Source organism: Phyllobates terribilis, unplaced genomic scaffold (genome assembly GCF_046119375.1).
Source record: "Phyllobates terribilis strain yellow unplaced genomic scaffold, ASM4611937v1 Scaffold_10__3_contigs__length_209671492, whole genome shotgun sequence".
Classification (NCBI taxonomy): domain Eukaryota; kingdom Metazoa; phylum Chordata; class Amphibia; order Anura; family Dendrobatidae; genus Phyllobates; species Phyllobates terribilis.
Genome location: NW_027362770.1, coordinates 99693766 through 99712086, shown reverse-complemented (window position 1 = coordinate 99712086; position 18321 = coordinate 99693766). Strand labels below are relative to the sequence as shown.

Sequence of the window (18321 nt, the reverse complement as noted above, 5' to 3'; positions counted from 1 at the left end):
TGTCCTTTCAGGAAGAGTTTTCAGAGGTCTAATTTTTATCAGAAGCAGAATTACAATGACAGGTAACACTTCTATACTCATCTAATAACACATGATCCACCAATGACAATAGATGATGTCACAGCTCCCCTGCTGCCCTTCATAATGACCTTTTCACCCGCTCTTTAGATGCTTCAATACAATCCATTGTTGCTAATGTACATGTCAATGTGTTGAAACAACAGGAAGTATGAGGGTAGAATACCCCTAGTGCCAGTGTGAACATTTTATGATTTCTAATTTTTCTTTTTAATACAGATTGTGCTATGGTAAAAAAAAACTTTACTGTTGTTTTTAATTAAATTTAACAGAAACACATGATTTAAATAATATGTTATTTTTAGTGATGAGGACAAGTGCTCGCTACTGGAGTTTGCCTAGGGTGCCCAGGTATGCACCAGGTATCTCGTGTTCTCGGGTGAGATGCTCAAGTCCCTGAGGCCGCATGTTTCGCAGTTGTTAGACAGCCACACATCTTAATGCTCAACTAATACAATGTACATATTGTAAAAATAGTAATGATAATTATTCCTAGAACATAAGTAAAAATCAATTACATAAAAGGAATATAAATTAAATCGGAAAACTTTTTAAGAGAATACATTTAATTATTATTTTATTTATTTTACTACAGTGTTTTTATTACAAAAAAATACATCAATTTGAAAGTTCATGATGTTTTAACTAAGACTATGTTATTATTTTAGAATTTGTTTTTATTATTATTATCATCTAAGACTGTGATTCAACCTATATTATAGCATTACTATTTGTAATTTATGAAGCATGGTATTTACATACTTAAGGAGATTTCCCTATGATAAAGTCTTTTTAGATGTGGCATATCAGGAAATACAGAATTTATAGAGTTTGGTCCCCCATTCAAAATCTCTTGTATTAACAGGTATGCTAATAAGAATCTAGTGAATGAAGAAAGTCCATGTGGTCCACATTTTTCTATTTATTTAAATGGCGGAACAATGTAAAATATACGGCCAGCCTAGTCTTCTCCTGAAGATGTCAAATGAGGCTTCTGGACCATTTTTTAGATTTTGCACTTAGCTTTGTATCATGATATCATTTTAATCCTATCTATTGATCAATATGCAATAAATTACTGCAATTATAAAAAATAAGCCTTGCTGACCATATATTTGCACAAATTGTAATTGACAGATGAATTGTTCATGACATGAAACCTTTAGAAGTGAAATTATAAAATAATGCATATCTACACTGTCTTTGTCATAGCATTTTTAGTTTGCAACACCTTTTTATTATTTAGTGTAAAAAGGAAAAATGAGCCCTGACCAAATCAATGAGGTTTAACCTAAGCATTAAAATATAATTCTTTTCTTAAAAAAGTGACTTCACCTTTTTTTAATCTTCTCAAATACAAAAACAATGACTTAATAAAAACTTGTCTGTGTTATCAATGGATGACTTCTAAAAACAAAGCATTTAGGAGCACGGAAGAGCATGGATTGACAGGATACCCAATGTACCTGTCAGGTTATAATGCTACTTTTATACTTTCACATCAATAACTGTAAAATGATTATTTGTGATCTGTTAAGTCAATTGTTTCAAGAAACGTTAGCACTTTATTGGGCTGCAACTCATGGAGAAGAATGGTAATGTTACTAATGAAAAAGATCCTAAGACCTATTTTCTAATCTCATATGACTCATGCATAGTTTTCGAGTATTCAAGGCCAATCTCTTATTTAAAAGAATCTGTAGTATTAATTAAGTCTCCTAAACCAGTACCAGATAAATCATGGAACCTGTTTTCTTTTCTAAAATGCTAAATGCCCCAGCATATCCCAGAAGAAAAACATTCAAGCCTCTGGCACCTGTTGTATAAATTATCTGCTTCCAGTCAAGTGGGAGGTACAAGATCCTGGAAAAGTCAAGCTTCAGCTCCTGTAATTGTTAACACCGGAGATTGCTTGAACACCATTCTTCAATTTGCTTCCGTTTGAAATCTCCCATTAATCAAACCCCAGTAGACATGACGCTTGACTGGTCCAAGATCTACCACCTCACACTTGCAAAAGATGATAATTGGAAATGAAACATAATTCATTGATGGTTTACTATAGTGTTTGGCATTGCCATTCCTAAATTACTGGAAATAACCATTCATGTTAGCCTATTGTATTCCCTTGGATTTTTATTTTATTTTTCCCTCATATTTCAGGTGTCCTGTTTGCTGTCTTTTCCATGCTATTTCACTTGACAACGATTCTAGCACAGTGGTCGAATATATATATTGGTGACATAAGTATGGCTCCTTATTTGTGTTATTGTTAGTGGTTTATTCCATGTATTGTTGCATTTTCAAAATTGAGAACAGTTCAATATTTCTATGATCAATAGAAAAAATAGAAAAATCAGCACTCATCATTTAATTAAAAATAGTGTCCTTTATTTCATGTGGAGAGACAATCCTTTTAGAAAAGCAGGGGGAGCGGGGAGATGGATCAGGACAATCCTTTTCTAAAAGGATTGTCCCGCCACATGAAATAAAGGACACTATTTTTAATAAAATGGTGAGTGCTGATTTTTCTATTTTTTCTATCTATCATATGAATTTGTGAATTTTTCCTTGCACCACCGTTTAAATAATTGCGAAGGTATGCTCTTAAACAACTGGTATTGTCTTTAACTGATGATGTGTTGGCGCCGATTTCTTTCATAAATTGAGTTCAATATTTCTGTTTGCTTTTGAATATTGGGCCTGAAAGAACCATTCTTGATTTTCTGGCTTTAAAAAAGGAAATGACTGATTGTCATGTATACATTTTTATGCTTTATCATTTAAGAACATCAATCACCAGGGTTCAAATCATCAGAGGATGTAAACAATATCATTAAAATAATCATCAAAAAGTCTTACTGCATATTTTGTATATGTCATTCCTTCATTAAGTTCTATTTGCATATTTATATATCACACTACAGTATATTCAGCATTGTAGTATATGTATGGCTAAACAAAAAAACTTCTTAACATTTCTATTGACAACCTATTCTAAAAATAAGCTGGGTCCTATCTTTATGGTTCTGGTTATGTTGTTGTTTCTTTCATATTACCACAAAGTCATCTAAACAAAACCAATTTTAAGAATTTACAATCAAGCCATAATACATCTAGTGTGCCACACAACCTACCTGTGTATCACTACTCATCAGCTTTGCTTCCTTTACACTTCCACTTCCAAGTCCAGAGTCATCTGCATCAATGAGGTTGTCAACAGGGACATTTTGATTTGATTGAGTAACAACAAATTCACTTTCTGATGGATCCAAAGCCACACAGAGATTGTACGAATACGGTAGAGGTAATGTTCCATCACTGTACATAGACAGCATCCTGGGGTCAACTGGGGGATACAAATTTGTGCTAAAAGATCCAAAAGCTGATGAAGACTTGGACTTTTTACATTTTGAAATAACTACCAGTATTAAAGTTATAATGAACAAGAGTGAAATGAGGGCAAGAGCAATTAATAAATACAACTGCAAACTATTTTGGGGAGAGTCATCACCGATATCACTGATAGGGTTGAGTTTAGGAACGACTTGTTGGAAATTATCTGCAACAATGAGACTGAGAGTCACAGTGGCTGAGAGAGCTGGATCTCCATTGTCCTTTATGATTACTACAATTTTGTGCCTTAGTACGTCCTTCTCCTGAAAAACATGGGCAGTTCGTATTTCACCAGTGTGCTCATTTATAATAAAGTGAGATGGTTCTGAAGCTTGTATGAAATGATAGGAGAGCCAAGAATTATGTCCGGAGTCAGAATCCACTGCAATCACTTTTGTTATTAAAGAACCTGGTTCAGAAGCAAAAGGCACCATCTCAAAAATAGCTGCACCACCACTGTCTGGTGTTGGGTACAATATCCTTGGTACATTGTCATTCTGATCTACTATACGGATAAGTAGCGTTGCATTACTACTCAGAGATGGAGATCCACCGTCTTTAGCCGTCACATGAATTACGATTTCCTTTAGCTGCTCATAGTCAAATGTTCTCTGGGCATAGACAACTCCACTTTCTATATTAATGGAGAGATAGGCTGATAATGAAAGGTCTTCTGTCCCAGTGGTAGAAATGGAATAAATTATTTTAGCATTATCTCCGGTATCGGGATCGGAAGCTTGCAGAGTATATATGGAGGCTCCTGGTAAATTGTTCTCTGGCACATGGATGACAAATTTAGATTTACAAAACATTGGTGGATTGTCGTTAACATCTGATATCTCCAATTTGATGGCCCTTTTACTAGACAGTGATGGTGATCCTCTGTCAGTAGCTAAAATTGAAATATTATAAGAAGACATTTGCTCTCTGTCCATTTCACTCGTAGTGATAATTCTGTAGTAGCTGTCATCTGATAATGTTAAACTGAATGATGATTCTTCAAGAAGTTTGCAGTTCACTTCTCCATTTTCCCCAGAATCTTGATCATGAACTTCGATTAAGGCCACCACTGTACCTGGTACAGCGTCCTCAGGAATAGGAGTAGATAATGATGTGATGGATATCTCCGGTGGATTATCATTGACATCTATAACTTCAATCAATACTTTACAATGGGCCACAAGGCCTCCCCCATCTTTTGCTTGCAAAGACAGTTCATGATTTCTAACTAGTTCAAAATCTAACCTATTATTGGTTTTAATATCTCCACTTATAGGATGAATACTAAATGTGCCTGTATAATGGATATTGCCTGAGGTTTTACTGAAGGAATATGTAATTTCTGAATACAGACCTTCATCCTTATCATTTGCTCCTATGGTAATTATAGTAGTATTTATTGGAATGTCCTCATTTACACTGACTTTATAGACTTGTTGGGTAAATATGGGGAAATTATCATTAGCGTCAGTAACTATGATCCTTATTACGGCAGTTCCAGATCTCACAGGTTTGCCTCCATCCATAGCTGTTAATATGAGCTCATGAAGACTCTGTGTCTCTCTGTCTAATGGCTTCTCTAGAACAAGCTCTAGAAATGTACTTCCATCTGGATTTCTGTCTTCACTCAGTGTAAAATACTGATTATCACTGAGCTTATAGGTCTGCACAGAGTTAGAACCAATATCTGGATCTTCTGCATTTTGCAAAGCAAATCTGGTCCCTGCTGATGTTAATTCAATTGTTTCTAATGTGAAAATATCAGGAATAAACACTGGAGAATTATCATTTATATCCTGAATTTCTACTCTAACCCTGAAAACAGTTAAAGGATTTTCAACCACAGCATCAAATGTTAAGAAGCAAGAAGCTTCTGCCCCACACAAGGTCTCTCTGTCTATCCTGTCCTTAACATACAGGTTTCCATTATTAAGATCTAGATAGAAATATCTCTCTGCTGATCTGGATACAATTCTCAGCTTTCTAGATGAGAGCTGCTTAATATCTAATCCAAGGTCATCTGCAATATTTGCTATAACAGAGTCTTTCCTCATTTCTTCTACAATAGAATAATGAATCTGACCGGAGACTGAATGACATAGCCAAGAAAATAAGGTAATTATTACTTGCCATCTAAATCCTTTGTCTTCATGATTATGAGGTTCCAAAGGAGCCATTACAGCATTAGAAATATCCTAGAAATTGTAGAGCTACTGAAAGCAATAATCCACTGTCCAGGAGAAATTTGCAGGGTGAGTATTGTCTTCTTACTGAGAATATTGATATTAAAAAAGGTTGCTTTGCTCAGGAGAGACTGAGGAACATGGAGGTTCGTTCTCTTGCAGATATGGAGTATATAGGAGTGACGAATATCCCAGTGTATTTACAGTACAGTTCTTCACTTTTCTCTATACTGGTCAAACAGCGACGCTGTGAGGTATAACTGAGGAACTGCAAGCTAGGAATTAATTTCTATGTATACTATAAAATAAAGGTGCAACAACGTTATTCTATCTATCTAATAATTGGAAATATATTAAATTAAATTAAATATATGTGATTATTTAAAAAAAAAGAAAAATACAAGATACACATTTTCTTGCCAGTTACAGCAAAGACGTGGTTGTCTTTACCATAACAGCCCTGTCTACATGCCCTTCTAATAATCACTTACTTAAACCAGAGTGTTCCAGTTAACAATGGCTTTAGTTCTGATTGAAAATACCTGTCTATGGAAAAAATAAATTGCCATTCATTTGAACAGTCGGCATGTAGCATGACATTTCCCTTCCTGTTGCTTCATTAAAAAAGGAGGCTTCCATGATGAAATACCCAGAGAAATATACAAAATAGCCATTTTATAGTCTCATCATACATGTAGCATTGTTATAAATATTAATGACATGTGTATACAAGAGTATTAAAGACTATGCAAGTTCAGTAGTATGAGTTAAAAGGATTGTCCATCTTTAATGTTTTTTTTAAAGATCTAGTCTAGGCTTATAATATTGATGACCTAATGTTAGAATATGTATTCAACATCACATCAATGGGTGTCCAACACTTAGTAGGTCCACTGATCAGATCCAGTGGCGGCTGGATGTAATCATAGTACAGAGCCAGAACAGCTCAGCTCACCCTCTAGTGGCTGCTGTAGAGTACTACAGCTTGGCTTTTTTCAATGCTGTGGGAGGTAAATCTAAACAATTTATGGGATTATAAAGTGAAGATAAACTTACATACCCAGATTGTTTTAAACTGGTAATCTTTTGGCATTGCAATCTCCTTCTACACTTAAAGGGATTGTGTGATATAGGGAATTTTTAACGCATGTATGTGCTTTAAATAAGAAATAGTGGTATACTCACATTCCCCCACCCTGGAGGATACAGCATAGGCTACTCTGGAGATCTGTACTTTGCTCAATATGGAGGTCAGAGGACTGCCATAGTCTATGATTGACTGCAGCGGACTGTCGACTAGACAATCACCTCATCAGGGAAACACCTCTTTTAGCCACCTGACTGCTGCAGCCAATCACACACCACAGCAGTCCTGTGACTTCCAAATGGAGCAGTCACCTCCAGGCTAGACACAGACCTGCAGAAAGGCTGCGCAAGTGAGCTTGAAGATAAATATTTTATTGTTTTTATGTTAAAAGCAGCCATGCCAGCTTTTTACTATATTGCATAACCCATTGATAGCCATTAATTCAGATTCCTTAAATGTACTGATTCTATATTTTCAAAGCAAGCACAGTAGTCATGGGCATGGCAATAGTCACATTTGGGCACTGGCGCCTGATTGGGCCCAAAACACCATATGCCACAATGGCAGGTACCAGAATTGAAAATGCCACTTGGGGGCTTTATTACAGGTATGGTAGTTGGGCCCAGGGGCTTTAAGTATCTGACAAAATTAAACCTTTAGTTTTACTTCAATCAGAAGAGCCATAATTAGCTCTTCCAGGCTAATTTACATAGAGTTTTGAAACTAGAATTCACATTACTACATACAGTCATAACTTGTATTGTCATTGTACCAAATATACAGCAAGGTTTCATTTAAAGTTATTGCAGGAAATACAGTACAGACCAAAAGTTTGGACACACCTTCTCATTTAAAGATTTTTCTGTATTTTCATGACTTTGAAAATTGTACATTCACACTGAAGGCATCAAAACTATGAATTAACACATGTGGAATTATATACTTAACAAAAAAAGTGTGAAACAACTGAAAATATGTATTATATTCTAGGTTCTTCAAAGTAGCCACCTTTTGCTTTGATGACTGCTTTGCACACTCTTGGCATTCTCTTGATGAGCTTCAAGAGGTAGTCACCGGAAATAGTTTTCACTTCACAGGTGTGCCCTGTCAGGTTTAATAAGTGGGATTTCTTGCCGTATAAATGGGGTTGGGACCATCAGGTGTGTTGTGCAGTAGTCTGGTGGATACACAGCTGATAGTCCTACTGAATAGACTGTTAGAATTTGTATTATGGCAAGAAAAAAGCAGCTAAGTAAAGAAAAACGAGTGGCCATCATTACTTTAAGAAATGAAGGTCAGTCAGTCCGAAAAATTGGGCAAACTTTGAAAGTGTCCCCAAGTGCAGTTGCAAAAACCATCAAGCGCTACAAAGAAACTGTCTCACATGAGGACCGCCCCAGGAAAGGAAGACCAAGAGTCACCTCTGCTTCTGAGGATAAGTTTATCCGAGTCACCAGCCTCAGAAATCGCAGGTTAACAGCAGCTCAGATTAGAGACTAGGTCAATGCCACACAGAGTTCTAGCAGCAGACACATCTCTACAACAATTGTTAAGAAGAGACTTTGTGCAGCAGGCCTTCATGGTAAAATAACTGCTAGGAAACCACTGCTAAGGACAGGCAACAAGCAGAAGAGACTTATTTGGGCTAAAGAACACAAGGAATGGACATTAGACCAGTGGAAATCTGTGCTTTGGTCTGATGAGTCCAAATTTGAGATCTTTGGTTCCAACCACCGTGTCTTTGTGCACGCAGAAAAGGTGAACGGATGGACTCTACATGCTTGGTTCCCACAGTGAAGCATGGAGGAGGAGGTGTGATGGTGTGGGGGTGCTTTGCTGGTGACACTGTTGGGGATTTATTCAAAATTGAAGGCATACTGAACCAGCATGGCTACACAGCATCTTGCAGCGGCATGCTATTCCATCCGGTTTGCATTTAGTTGGACCATCATTTATTTTTCAACAGGACAATGACCTCAAACACACCTCCAGGCTGTGTAAGGGCTATTTGACCAAGAAGGAGAGGGATGGCGTGCTACGCCAGATGACCTGGCCTCCACAGTCACCAGACCTGAACCCAATCGAGATGGTTTGGGGTGAGCTGGACCGCAGAGCGAAGGCAAAAGGGCCAACAAGTATTAAGCATCTCTGGGAACTTCTTCAATATTGTTGGAAGACCATTTCCGGTGACTAGCTCTTGAAGCTCATAAAGAGAATGCCAAGAGTGTGCAAAGCAGTCATCAAAGCAAAAGGTGGCTACTTTGAAGAACCTAGAATATAAGACATATTTTCAGTTGTTTCACACTTTTTTGTTAAGTATATAATTCCACATGTGTTAATTCATAGTTTTGATGCCTTCAGTGTGAATGTACAATTTTCATAGTCATGAAAATACAGAAAAATCTAAATGAGAAGGTGTGTCCAAACTTTTGGTCTGTACTGTATGAGTGTTAGTCTTTCCTAAAGTTTCATTGGATATTTTGATAAAACTGCAGGATAATGCATTATATTACATTAATGTTTCCTTATAAGGGGACAATTCCAGGTGATTTTACCATGATTTTTATGATTATCTGATTATTTTTAGTTTTTTTTATTTACCATGTTCACTATATGGAAAAACTGACTGGGTAATATGATTCCCTAAGTCAGTACAAGTACGTATCTACCAAAATAGTTTATTTTTTACTTAAGTGCTGAAAAAAAAATCTGAAAAGCATGTGAAAAAAAGTTTTTGCATTTGTCACCATTTTCCGAGACCCGTAGAGTAATCATTTTTTGAGACCTGGGGCTGGGTGAGGGCTTATTTTTTACACCCTGAACTAAAGTTTTTATTGATACCATTTTGGGGTGGATACGATGTTTTGATCGCCTCTTATTGCATTTTATTTCAATGTTGCGGTGGCCAAAAAAATGTAATTCTGGTGTTTTGATTTCTTTTGTTACACAGTTTACCGATTGGATTAATTTACTTTATATTTTGATAGATTGGATATTCCTGAATGCAGCGATTCAAAATATCTGTATTTTTTATTGTTTTATTTTCAATCGGGCAAAAGGGCATTATTTGAACTTTTGTGTTTTTTAAATTTTTTAAAACTTTTTTTCACCTTTTACATTGTTTATTAGTCCCCTTAGGAGACTTGAAGCAGCGAGTGTTCGATCACCTGTGCTGTACATAGCAGTGCTTCAGCAATGCTATGTATAGCAGAAATCATGATCTACTTCTGCAGACCCCCGTCTGTCAAGACAACCCATCGACGCTCCCGATCATATGACAAGTTAAATCCCACTGTCAGAGATTGACAGCGGGATTTAACTGGTTTACAGTGGCAGGTGGAGCTCTGATGGCTGTTAAAGGCACATGAGTCATGTGCGGGGAAAGATGTAGGCTCAGCATCGGACTTGCATCAAAATCATGGACATGACATATTATGTAAATATATGTCATATGTCTTGAAGGGGTTAAGTTCCACCATATATTGTGCATATTGCGTATCTTCTTTAAGTACACCTGCCCCATAGAAGATCTATTTTCGTATCAATTCTGAATGGTAGTCCCAAAGAAATTTCACTCTATGTACAGTATTTTTAAAAACTCATCTGTAGAACCTTTTGAATATTTTCATTCCCAAGTCCTGAGTCATCACATCAATAATATTATCCATACTGACATTCTTTCTTTTATTTCAAGGTTTTGAAGTCCCTTTCAATTGTTATCCATAGCCGCACAAATTTTGCATGAATAGATACATGTCAGAGGTCCACTTGTGGGATCAATGTGTGGATACAGAATTGAAATGTGAGAACCATAATATAAAAATCATTTTGTTTCTTTGCATTTTCATATAATAACAAATATAACTGTGATGACAAAAAAGCAAGGAAATCACTGCTAGTCCATTATATACACTATATAGACATAATCAGGGAGGCATTGCTACTTTAAAATAGGTAACTACAGTCTTTGTTTTTGCATGTAGAGATACGTGGATCTTTTTAAAATTTAATTAATCAAATGTTCCCCGAAATTCAATATTGAAAAGTCAATAATTGCCCACTTTCTCTCTCCTATTTTTTGCCAAGGAAAAAAAGGGAAGAGAGAAAGAAAGAGATTGGAATAGTGTTCGCAGATTGAGACGATGTCACGGGTGTATCAAGTGTGACAGACAGTCGCTCTGGATCCGGCTGTAGAAGGTCACTGCGCTTGGCATTGCAGACTCCTTCTTGATCCTCTCATCTCTGTAGTGTAGTTATATCCCTTTTCCTTTAGAACCCAGCAGCGACCTCCACTTTCTGCTGCTAATTGACACACCCTTACTTGGTAGTTAAAAACTCTCAGTGTCTCCAAGAGTCGCCGGTGATAGTTCTATGTTCCTCTGTCCATGCCTGGAGTACTAGTAGTTGGCTAGTTTCTTCTTGGACTAACCTTGGAGGACAGTTGGCGTTATCTCACTGGTGTCTTCTCAAGCTAAGTGTATCCCCTTTGTTTGTTTACCTTGTTGTCTTTAGTTACAATGGGGCCTGACTAGTGTTCACCCCGTCCCCTCCCTACCTAGGGCCTAACTCTAGGGACATTCAAGGATTAGGTTTCCTGCTCTGATACAGTTGGGGAACCTATATACGGATGATAGGTTAGTCAGGGTGATATTAGATCTGCCTAGGGGTCTCCACTCCCCCTTTCCCTAGTTGCTGGGCTCCCTCCCCCCACTTCCCGTAGTTGTACACTTGTTCCTTCCCTCACCTTGTGTGACAGATGATCACTGGCAGTTTCAATCTGCCTGAGCACTGAATGCAGTATGCCACAATCAAATTATTCCTTTTTCTATCTCTAGGTGGAAAGAACTTTGTGCTCTGATCTACACTAATTCGGTAATAACTGGTTGTAGATGCATTCATGGGCACCTTTCCATAATTTGAAAGTCAAATTCTCCATGTTCACTGGAATCTTGATCATAAACTTGTATAAGATCTATTACGGTGCCAGGTTGTAAACCCTGAGGAACTGGTGAGGATAATGAAGTGATAGATATTTGGGGAATAGTGATGAACAGATAGTTTGGAATTCGAATTTGCCAGCTTTGCGGAATTTTCCCACTCAAGTCAACTTCACTGATCAACTATCCGTCAGCCCAACTGCACTCTCCTCACTGCAAGCTGTCTGGTCCTCTTCTTTCCACTGTCGCACACAAAATCTCTGTCCTCTTCACTATAAGACATGACTTCTGGTCCAGTCACTGCATGTTGCAGGGTAGCATCACAAATCATGATGTTAGAACATTGCGAGCTTCGGATATGCAGTGACCCCCCCCAAGGCTTGGAAGTCCCAGTCTATTGTGAAGAGGAGGTGCAAGCATGGACAAGACAGGACAGTGGGCAGTGAGCAGCAGAGTAGCCAGATAGGTGAGATGAATATAATTTTTATTAAACATTTTCTGGCCCAAAAAATGTTACCAAAATGGCGGCCAGTTATTTATTGTTTTTGTGAATCATCAATCGAATTGCAAAGTGCTCAAATTCATATTTCAGGAAATTCACCTCAAACTTAATCCTTTGCGAATCGAGCCTCTGAAGCATTGTCATTCACATCTATCTAGAAGTCCCACTATTACCTTGGAATGGCCTTTATCCTTTGTACAGAGAGCTCATGAACTTTATATCCTCAAAGTACAACTTTTTAATTATTTTTATTTCTCATGTAGTTGGATAAATAATAGAGTCCAGTACGATGAACCCTGATGTTTTGCCGAAAAAAGACATGATTTATCCATTGATATCATCATCTTTGGCTTCATTTGTAGCAATCATTGTAGAATTTATTGGAATAATCTCATTTGTGCTTACTTTATATACTTCAAGTTTGAATGTAGAAAACTTAATATTAGCATTAATAACAATGATCCTTATTAAAATAGTGCCTCATAAGATTTTCTCCACCCATAGCTGTAAGAGTTATTGCATGAATGTGGTGTGTTTTTATCTTTAGAGATTTATATAAGACAAATCAAATCCTAAAACACTCAAATCCAATGGAATCCAAAAATTTCAGGAAATTAATAAAATTAAATGTTTCTGGAGGGTCTCAGAACTTTACATATTGGATATCTATAAGTTAGCGATCAAGAACTATTGTACTAAAGCAAATGTAAAGTAAGATACATTTGTATAAAAATGTTTTAATGTTATCATTCCTTATAGGCAGAAATTATTTTGATAATTAATGCCATTTACCATAAAATCTCAGAGTGCCCCTTTTACACATAGAAACCATTCAGAGTTCAGCTTTCTAGTTTTTAGTGCAGTTCAATACATTAAATAAAAGTTGAACATACACAATGGCAAGCACAGCAGAAAGACACAAGAAAGTTATACTGCATCAGAAAGGTCTCTCCCAGGCAAAAATTTCAAAGCAAATGTGTTTTTAAACATGTGTTGCTCAAGCTCTTTAGAAAAAACAACTAGAAATGGGCAATGTTGAGGATCGTAGATGCAATGCTGGGCCAAGAAAACGTAGTGCAGCAGATGAAAGACACATCATTCTTACTTCCCTACAAAGTTGGAAGATGACCAGCAGTGCCATCACCTTAGAACTTGTCAGCAAGCAGTGGGACCCAACTAAACATATCTACCGTTTAGATAAGTCTGGCCGCCAGGATTAATCTTCATGGAAAAATTGTGGCCAAAAAACATACCCTCAACATGAAACAAGGCCAATTAACTCAACTATGCACAAAAACATAGGGAATAGGATGAAGAAAATCGCAGTAGGTGCTCTGGACTGATGCGTTAAAATTTAAAATATTTGATTACAAATGTAATTTTATATGTAAAAGGTAGAATAATAAGGGCACCTAGAAAAATTCATGCTGTTTTGAAGGCAAAGGTTGGTCACACTTAATATTGATTAGACTTTACATTTAGCTAAATGATAAAAAAAACTATTAACACTTTTTTTTTTTAAAGCATTCTTAATGCATTTTATCATCATCTGCCTAAAACTTCCAATAGTGTAGAGCACCAAATCGAGCTACAATATTTATGTTTTTCAGCTCAGAAGCAATTATTTTGGTCGCTGCTACAGCTGTGTGATTTTAATCCAATAGTTTTGGTGAAAGTATTTTTAATTTTCCATTTCAAAAGATAGATTTAAAAGAAATTCTGAAATCTTGCAGTTTTCATACTCACCATTGAGCCTCATTATAAGCTGACACCTCCTGTTCTATAAAGATCACTTGTCAATGGTCAACCTCTTGTCATTACAGCCATGATTGCAGTGAAAGTTACCCCCAATATATTGATAAAACTATATATACACACAATAAGTGACTATTACAGTGACTCATCCACTTGGGCACAATATCCCCTTCAGAGATCACAGCAATGTCTACAACATTCTCTATTAGAAGTCAATGAGCCTTTTCAGTTTACAACTTCATGGTTCATGTGGCTGGTGTACAGTATATTTCTAATTCCTAATAACAGCAACTTAGGCAAGATGTATATAAAATTAAAGTTAAAAAAATCTACTAAAATAAAAAAATATTAGAAAAATATTTAATAATTTCAGATTTTTATAACATGTGCCGTACTATTACGACACATGTCAGGTCCCTCATTTTGGAGCCCGTACCTTTCTGGGCATATAACAGCTGATCTAATCACTGTTAACTAGTGGTCGGCATTCATAACAAGTGATCATTTCTGCTACACGGAGGTGATCTGATGATCGCCTGTGTGTAGTACAGGCAATCAGACAATTGCAGCTTCTAGTCTCCCGTGGAGACTATTGAAGAATGTAAAAAGTAAAAAAAAAAGCTTTTAAAAATATTAAAAAAATAAAAAAATATAAAAGTTTAAATCACCCCCCTTTTGCCCCATTCAAAATAAGACAATAAAAAAATCAAATATACACATATTTGGTATTGCCGCATTCAGAATCGCTTGATCTACCATTATATAAAAAGAATGAATCCAATCGGTAAACTGTATAATGAAAAGAAAATTAAAAACTCCACAATTTTGTTTTTGGTAGCCGCTACATTGCAATAAAATGCAATAACGGGCGATCAAAACATCATATCTACACCAAAATGGTATCAATAAAAACATCAGCTCGGCTTGCAAAAAATAAGCCCTCATCCAGCCCCAGATCCCGAAAAATGGATACGCTATGGGTCATGGAATATGGCACCGTTTTTTTTAACAAACTTTGGTTATTTTTTCACCACTTAAATAAAAAAGAACCTATACATGTTTGGCATCTACAAACTCGTAATGACCTGGGGAATCATAATGGCAAGTTGGTTTTAGCATTTAGAGAACATGGTAAAAGAACAAAAAACAAATGTGGAATTGCACTTTTTTGCAATTTCACCGCAATTGGAATTTTTTCCCATTTTCCAGTACATAATATGGTAAAACAATGATATCTTTCAAAAGTACAACTTGTCTCTCAAAAAATAAGCTCTTACATGGCCATATTGATTGAAAAATAAAAAAGTTATGGCTCTGGGACGAAGGGGAGCAAAAAACAAAAACATAAAAATGAAAAATGGCCCCGTCATGAAGGTGTTTATTAGTGCAACTGGATTGAAGATCAATGTACAAAAATAATATATATCAAATGCAAAATATTGTATTGTCCTATTAGTGCTAGTGCATGTTTTTTTTATAAAAGAAAAGTATGTTCAATAATATTTAAAAATTAACATTTAATATGTAGTCCGGCACAAACAGAAGAATAAAACACTCACCTCGTGAAGAAAATTATTTGCCAAAGATTCTTTTATACTTTCATTTCCCAGTCCAGAGTCATCAGTATCAATAAGATTTTCCACCATGTTGGACTGACTAGGCTTTAGAAAAGCAAAGTCATTTTCAGTAGAATCCAAAGCTACACAGACGTTGTATGGAAGTGTAAAAGTTCCGTTTGTATATTGAGAGAACATTCTTGCATCAACTGAGGGATACAGGTTTGACGTCAGGGGATCAAAAGTTGGGAGATATTTTGCCTCCTTACATTTTGAAATGATGACAAGAATTACAGTTATAATAAATAGTAGGGAAATAACAGCAACTCCAATTACTAAATATAGCTGCAGATTAGATTGAGCACCTTCTTCAGGTAGTTTATTGCTGAATTTAGGCATCACTTGTTGAAAATCATCTGCAATAATGAGGCTTAAGGTGGTTGTAGCAGATAGAGAAGGATCTCCATTATCCTTCACCATCACCACAACCTTGTGCTTTAACACATCCTTTTCAATAAAGGAACGTGAAGTTCTGATTTCCCCGGTATGTTGATTTATAGTAAAACAATGATGTTCTGAGACTTGAATGAAATGATAAGAGAGCCAAGCATTATGTCCAGAGTCTACATCCACAGCAACCACCTTTGTTATTAGAGCTCCTTGCTCAGTAGTGAAAGGAACAATCTCAAACATAGCTTGACTACTGCTTTCTAGTGATGGGTATAAAATTTTTGGTGCATTATCATTTTGGTCAACTATATGGATAACCACGGTGGTATTGCTACTTAGTGACGGAGATCCATTATCTTGAGCTCTTACTAGTATTAGAAACTCCTTGTGATTTTCATAATCAAATGATCTCTGAGCAAACAAGACTCCAGTCTCAACATTGATGGAAAGATAGGAGGACACTGGTGGATTTTCCATATCAGTGAATACAATTGAGTAAAATATTTTAGCATTGTCTCCTACATCAGGATCTACGGCTTGTATATTGTATATTGAGGCCCCAGGTAGATTGTTCTCTGGTATATAAGTTATATAGGATGATTTTGTGAATCTTGGTGGATTATCATTGATATCTGAAATATCTAGGGTGATGGTTTTTCTTCTGATAAGTGGAGATGATCCTCTGTCAGTAGCTAAAATTGTAATATTATAGCCTGGCACCTTCTCTCTGTCCATAGCGGTGCTTGTAATAATCCTGTAGTAACTATCAGATAACACCATTAAATTAAATGGCACCGATTCCATAATTTGACAGTCTACTTCTCCATTTACTCCAGAATCTTGGTCATGAACCTCAATCAAAGCTATGACAGTTCCTGGTTGAGAGTCCTCAGGAATAGGAGAAGACAATGATGTGATTGAGATTTCAGGAGCATTGTCATTCTCATCTATTACTTCAACCAAAACTTTAGAATGTGCAATAAGGCCTCCTCCATCCATTGCTTGCACAGAAAGCTCATACTTTGCCATATGCTCAAAATCCAATACTTTGTTTATATCTATGGTGCCATTAGTAGGATGGATGCTGAAGACACCTGAATGGTGGACATTGGCCGATGTCTTGGTGAATGAGTATGTGATTTGTGAATGAATGCCTTCATCTTTATCCGTTGCGTTTACTCTAATTATTGTAGTGTTAATTGGAAGATTTTCTTTTACACTGACTTTATACATTTCTTGAGTAAACACAGGAAAATTGTCATTTGAATCTTTAACAATGATTCTTACTTGGGCAGTTCCGGTCTTTATTGGATTTCCGCCATCTAAGGCTGTTAAAATCAATTGATGAGCCTTTTGTGTCTCTCGATCTACAGCCTTTAGTAGGACAAGCTCTGGAGACTTACTTCCATCACTGCTGATCTTCTCACTTAATGTGAAATGCTCATTCTCACTGAGCTTGTAGGTCTGTACAGAATTAATACCAATATCTGGATCTTCTGCATTTTTCAATACATATTTTGTTCCTATTGAGGCAGATTCTAGAATTTGTAGAGTTATGATGTCATGAAAAAAACTCGGAGAATTATCATTTATATCCTGGATTTCTATTTTAACCCTAAATACAGTTAAGGGGTTTTCCACCATAGCATCAAAGGTTAGAAAGCAGGAAGCTTCTGTCCCACACAATGTCTCTCTGTCTATCCTGTTGTTAACATACAGATTGCCATTGTCAATGTTTATATAGAAATATTTATCTGCTGATCTGGACACAATCCTCAGTTTTCTAGATGAGAGCTGATTAATATCTAATCCAAGGTCATCTGCAATATTTGCTATAACAGAGTCTTTCCTCATTTCTTCTGCAATGGAATAATGAATCTGACCAGAGACTGAATGACACAGCCAAGAAAATATAGATAGAAAAACACATACTGTTACTTGCCATTTGTAGAAATCCAAAACAGGAGTCTTCATATTTATAAATCTGCGCAGTTGAGATTTTTTACAGAAATATCTTTTTGGTTGTCAATGTTGCAGCCCAGTGATATAGAATCTTTGGTTATAATTATAAAATTAGTAAAGAAATAATCCTATTGCAGGAGAATCCAGAAAATGACTGTTTGTCTTTCCACAGCTCTGCAGTATATGACTGATGAAAATACTAATGGAGGTTTAGGGCTGAATCTTTTTACTTATTGGTCTAATAGCGGCGCTCTGTGGAAAAAGTTGGGTACTACATTTCTAAGATTTTTTTTTTAATGAAGTAATACTGATCTCAAATGATTTGTGCAAGTATATATTTTTTTACATATTTATTTTTCGTTTCACTTTATTTTTTTTTCTAAATGCCTATTTAGGAAGCTTGTTTCTGGTATCA

General features: G+C 36.2%; 1 protein-coding gene across 1 annotated transcript in view; it reads right to left on the bottom strand.

The window, feature by feature from the left end:
* Positions 1-18116, bottom strand: part of LOC141164050 (uncharacterized) — a 320734-nt gene extending 302618 nt beyond the window's left edge. Inside the window, exons 1-10 of the mRNA XM_073649216.1 lie at positions 15498-18116; positions 14173-14229; positions 12640-12724; positions 11896-11981; positions 11509-11649; positions 10689-10739; positions 9970-10148; positions 7399-7444; positions 6718-6762; positions 3216-5669 (exon numbers count right to left, since the gene is read on the bottom strand). Of these exons, the coding sequence (XP_073505317.1) occupies positions 3216-5669; positions 6718-6762; positions 7399-7444; positions 9970-10148; positions 10689-10739; positions 11509-11649; positions 11896-11981; positions 12640-12724; positions 14173-14229; positions 15498-17918 (5565 nt within the window). The 5' untranslated portion in view covers positions 17919-18116. The remainder of the gene's footprint in view (positions 1-3215; positions 5670-6717; positions 6763-7398; positions 7445-9969; positions 10149-10688; positions 10740-11508; positions 11650-11895; positions 11982-12639; positions 12725-14172; positions 14230-15497) is intronic.
* Positions 18117-18321: the final 205 nt, after the last annotated feature.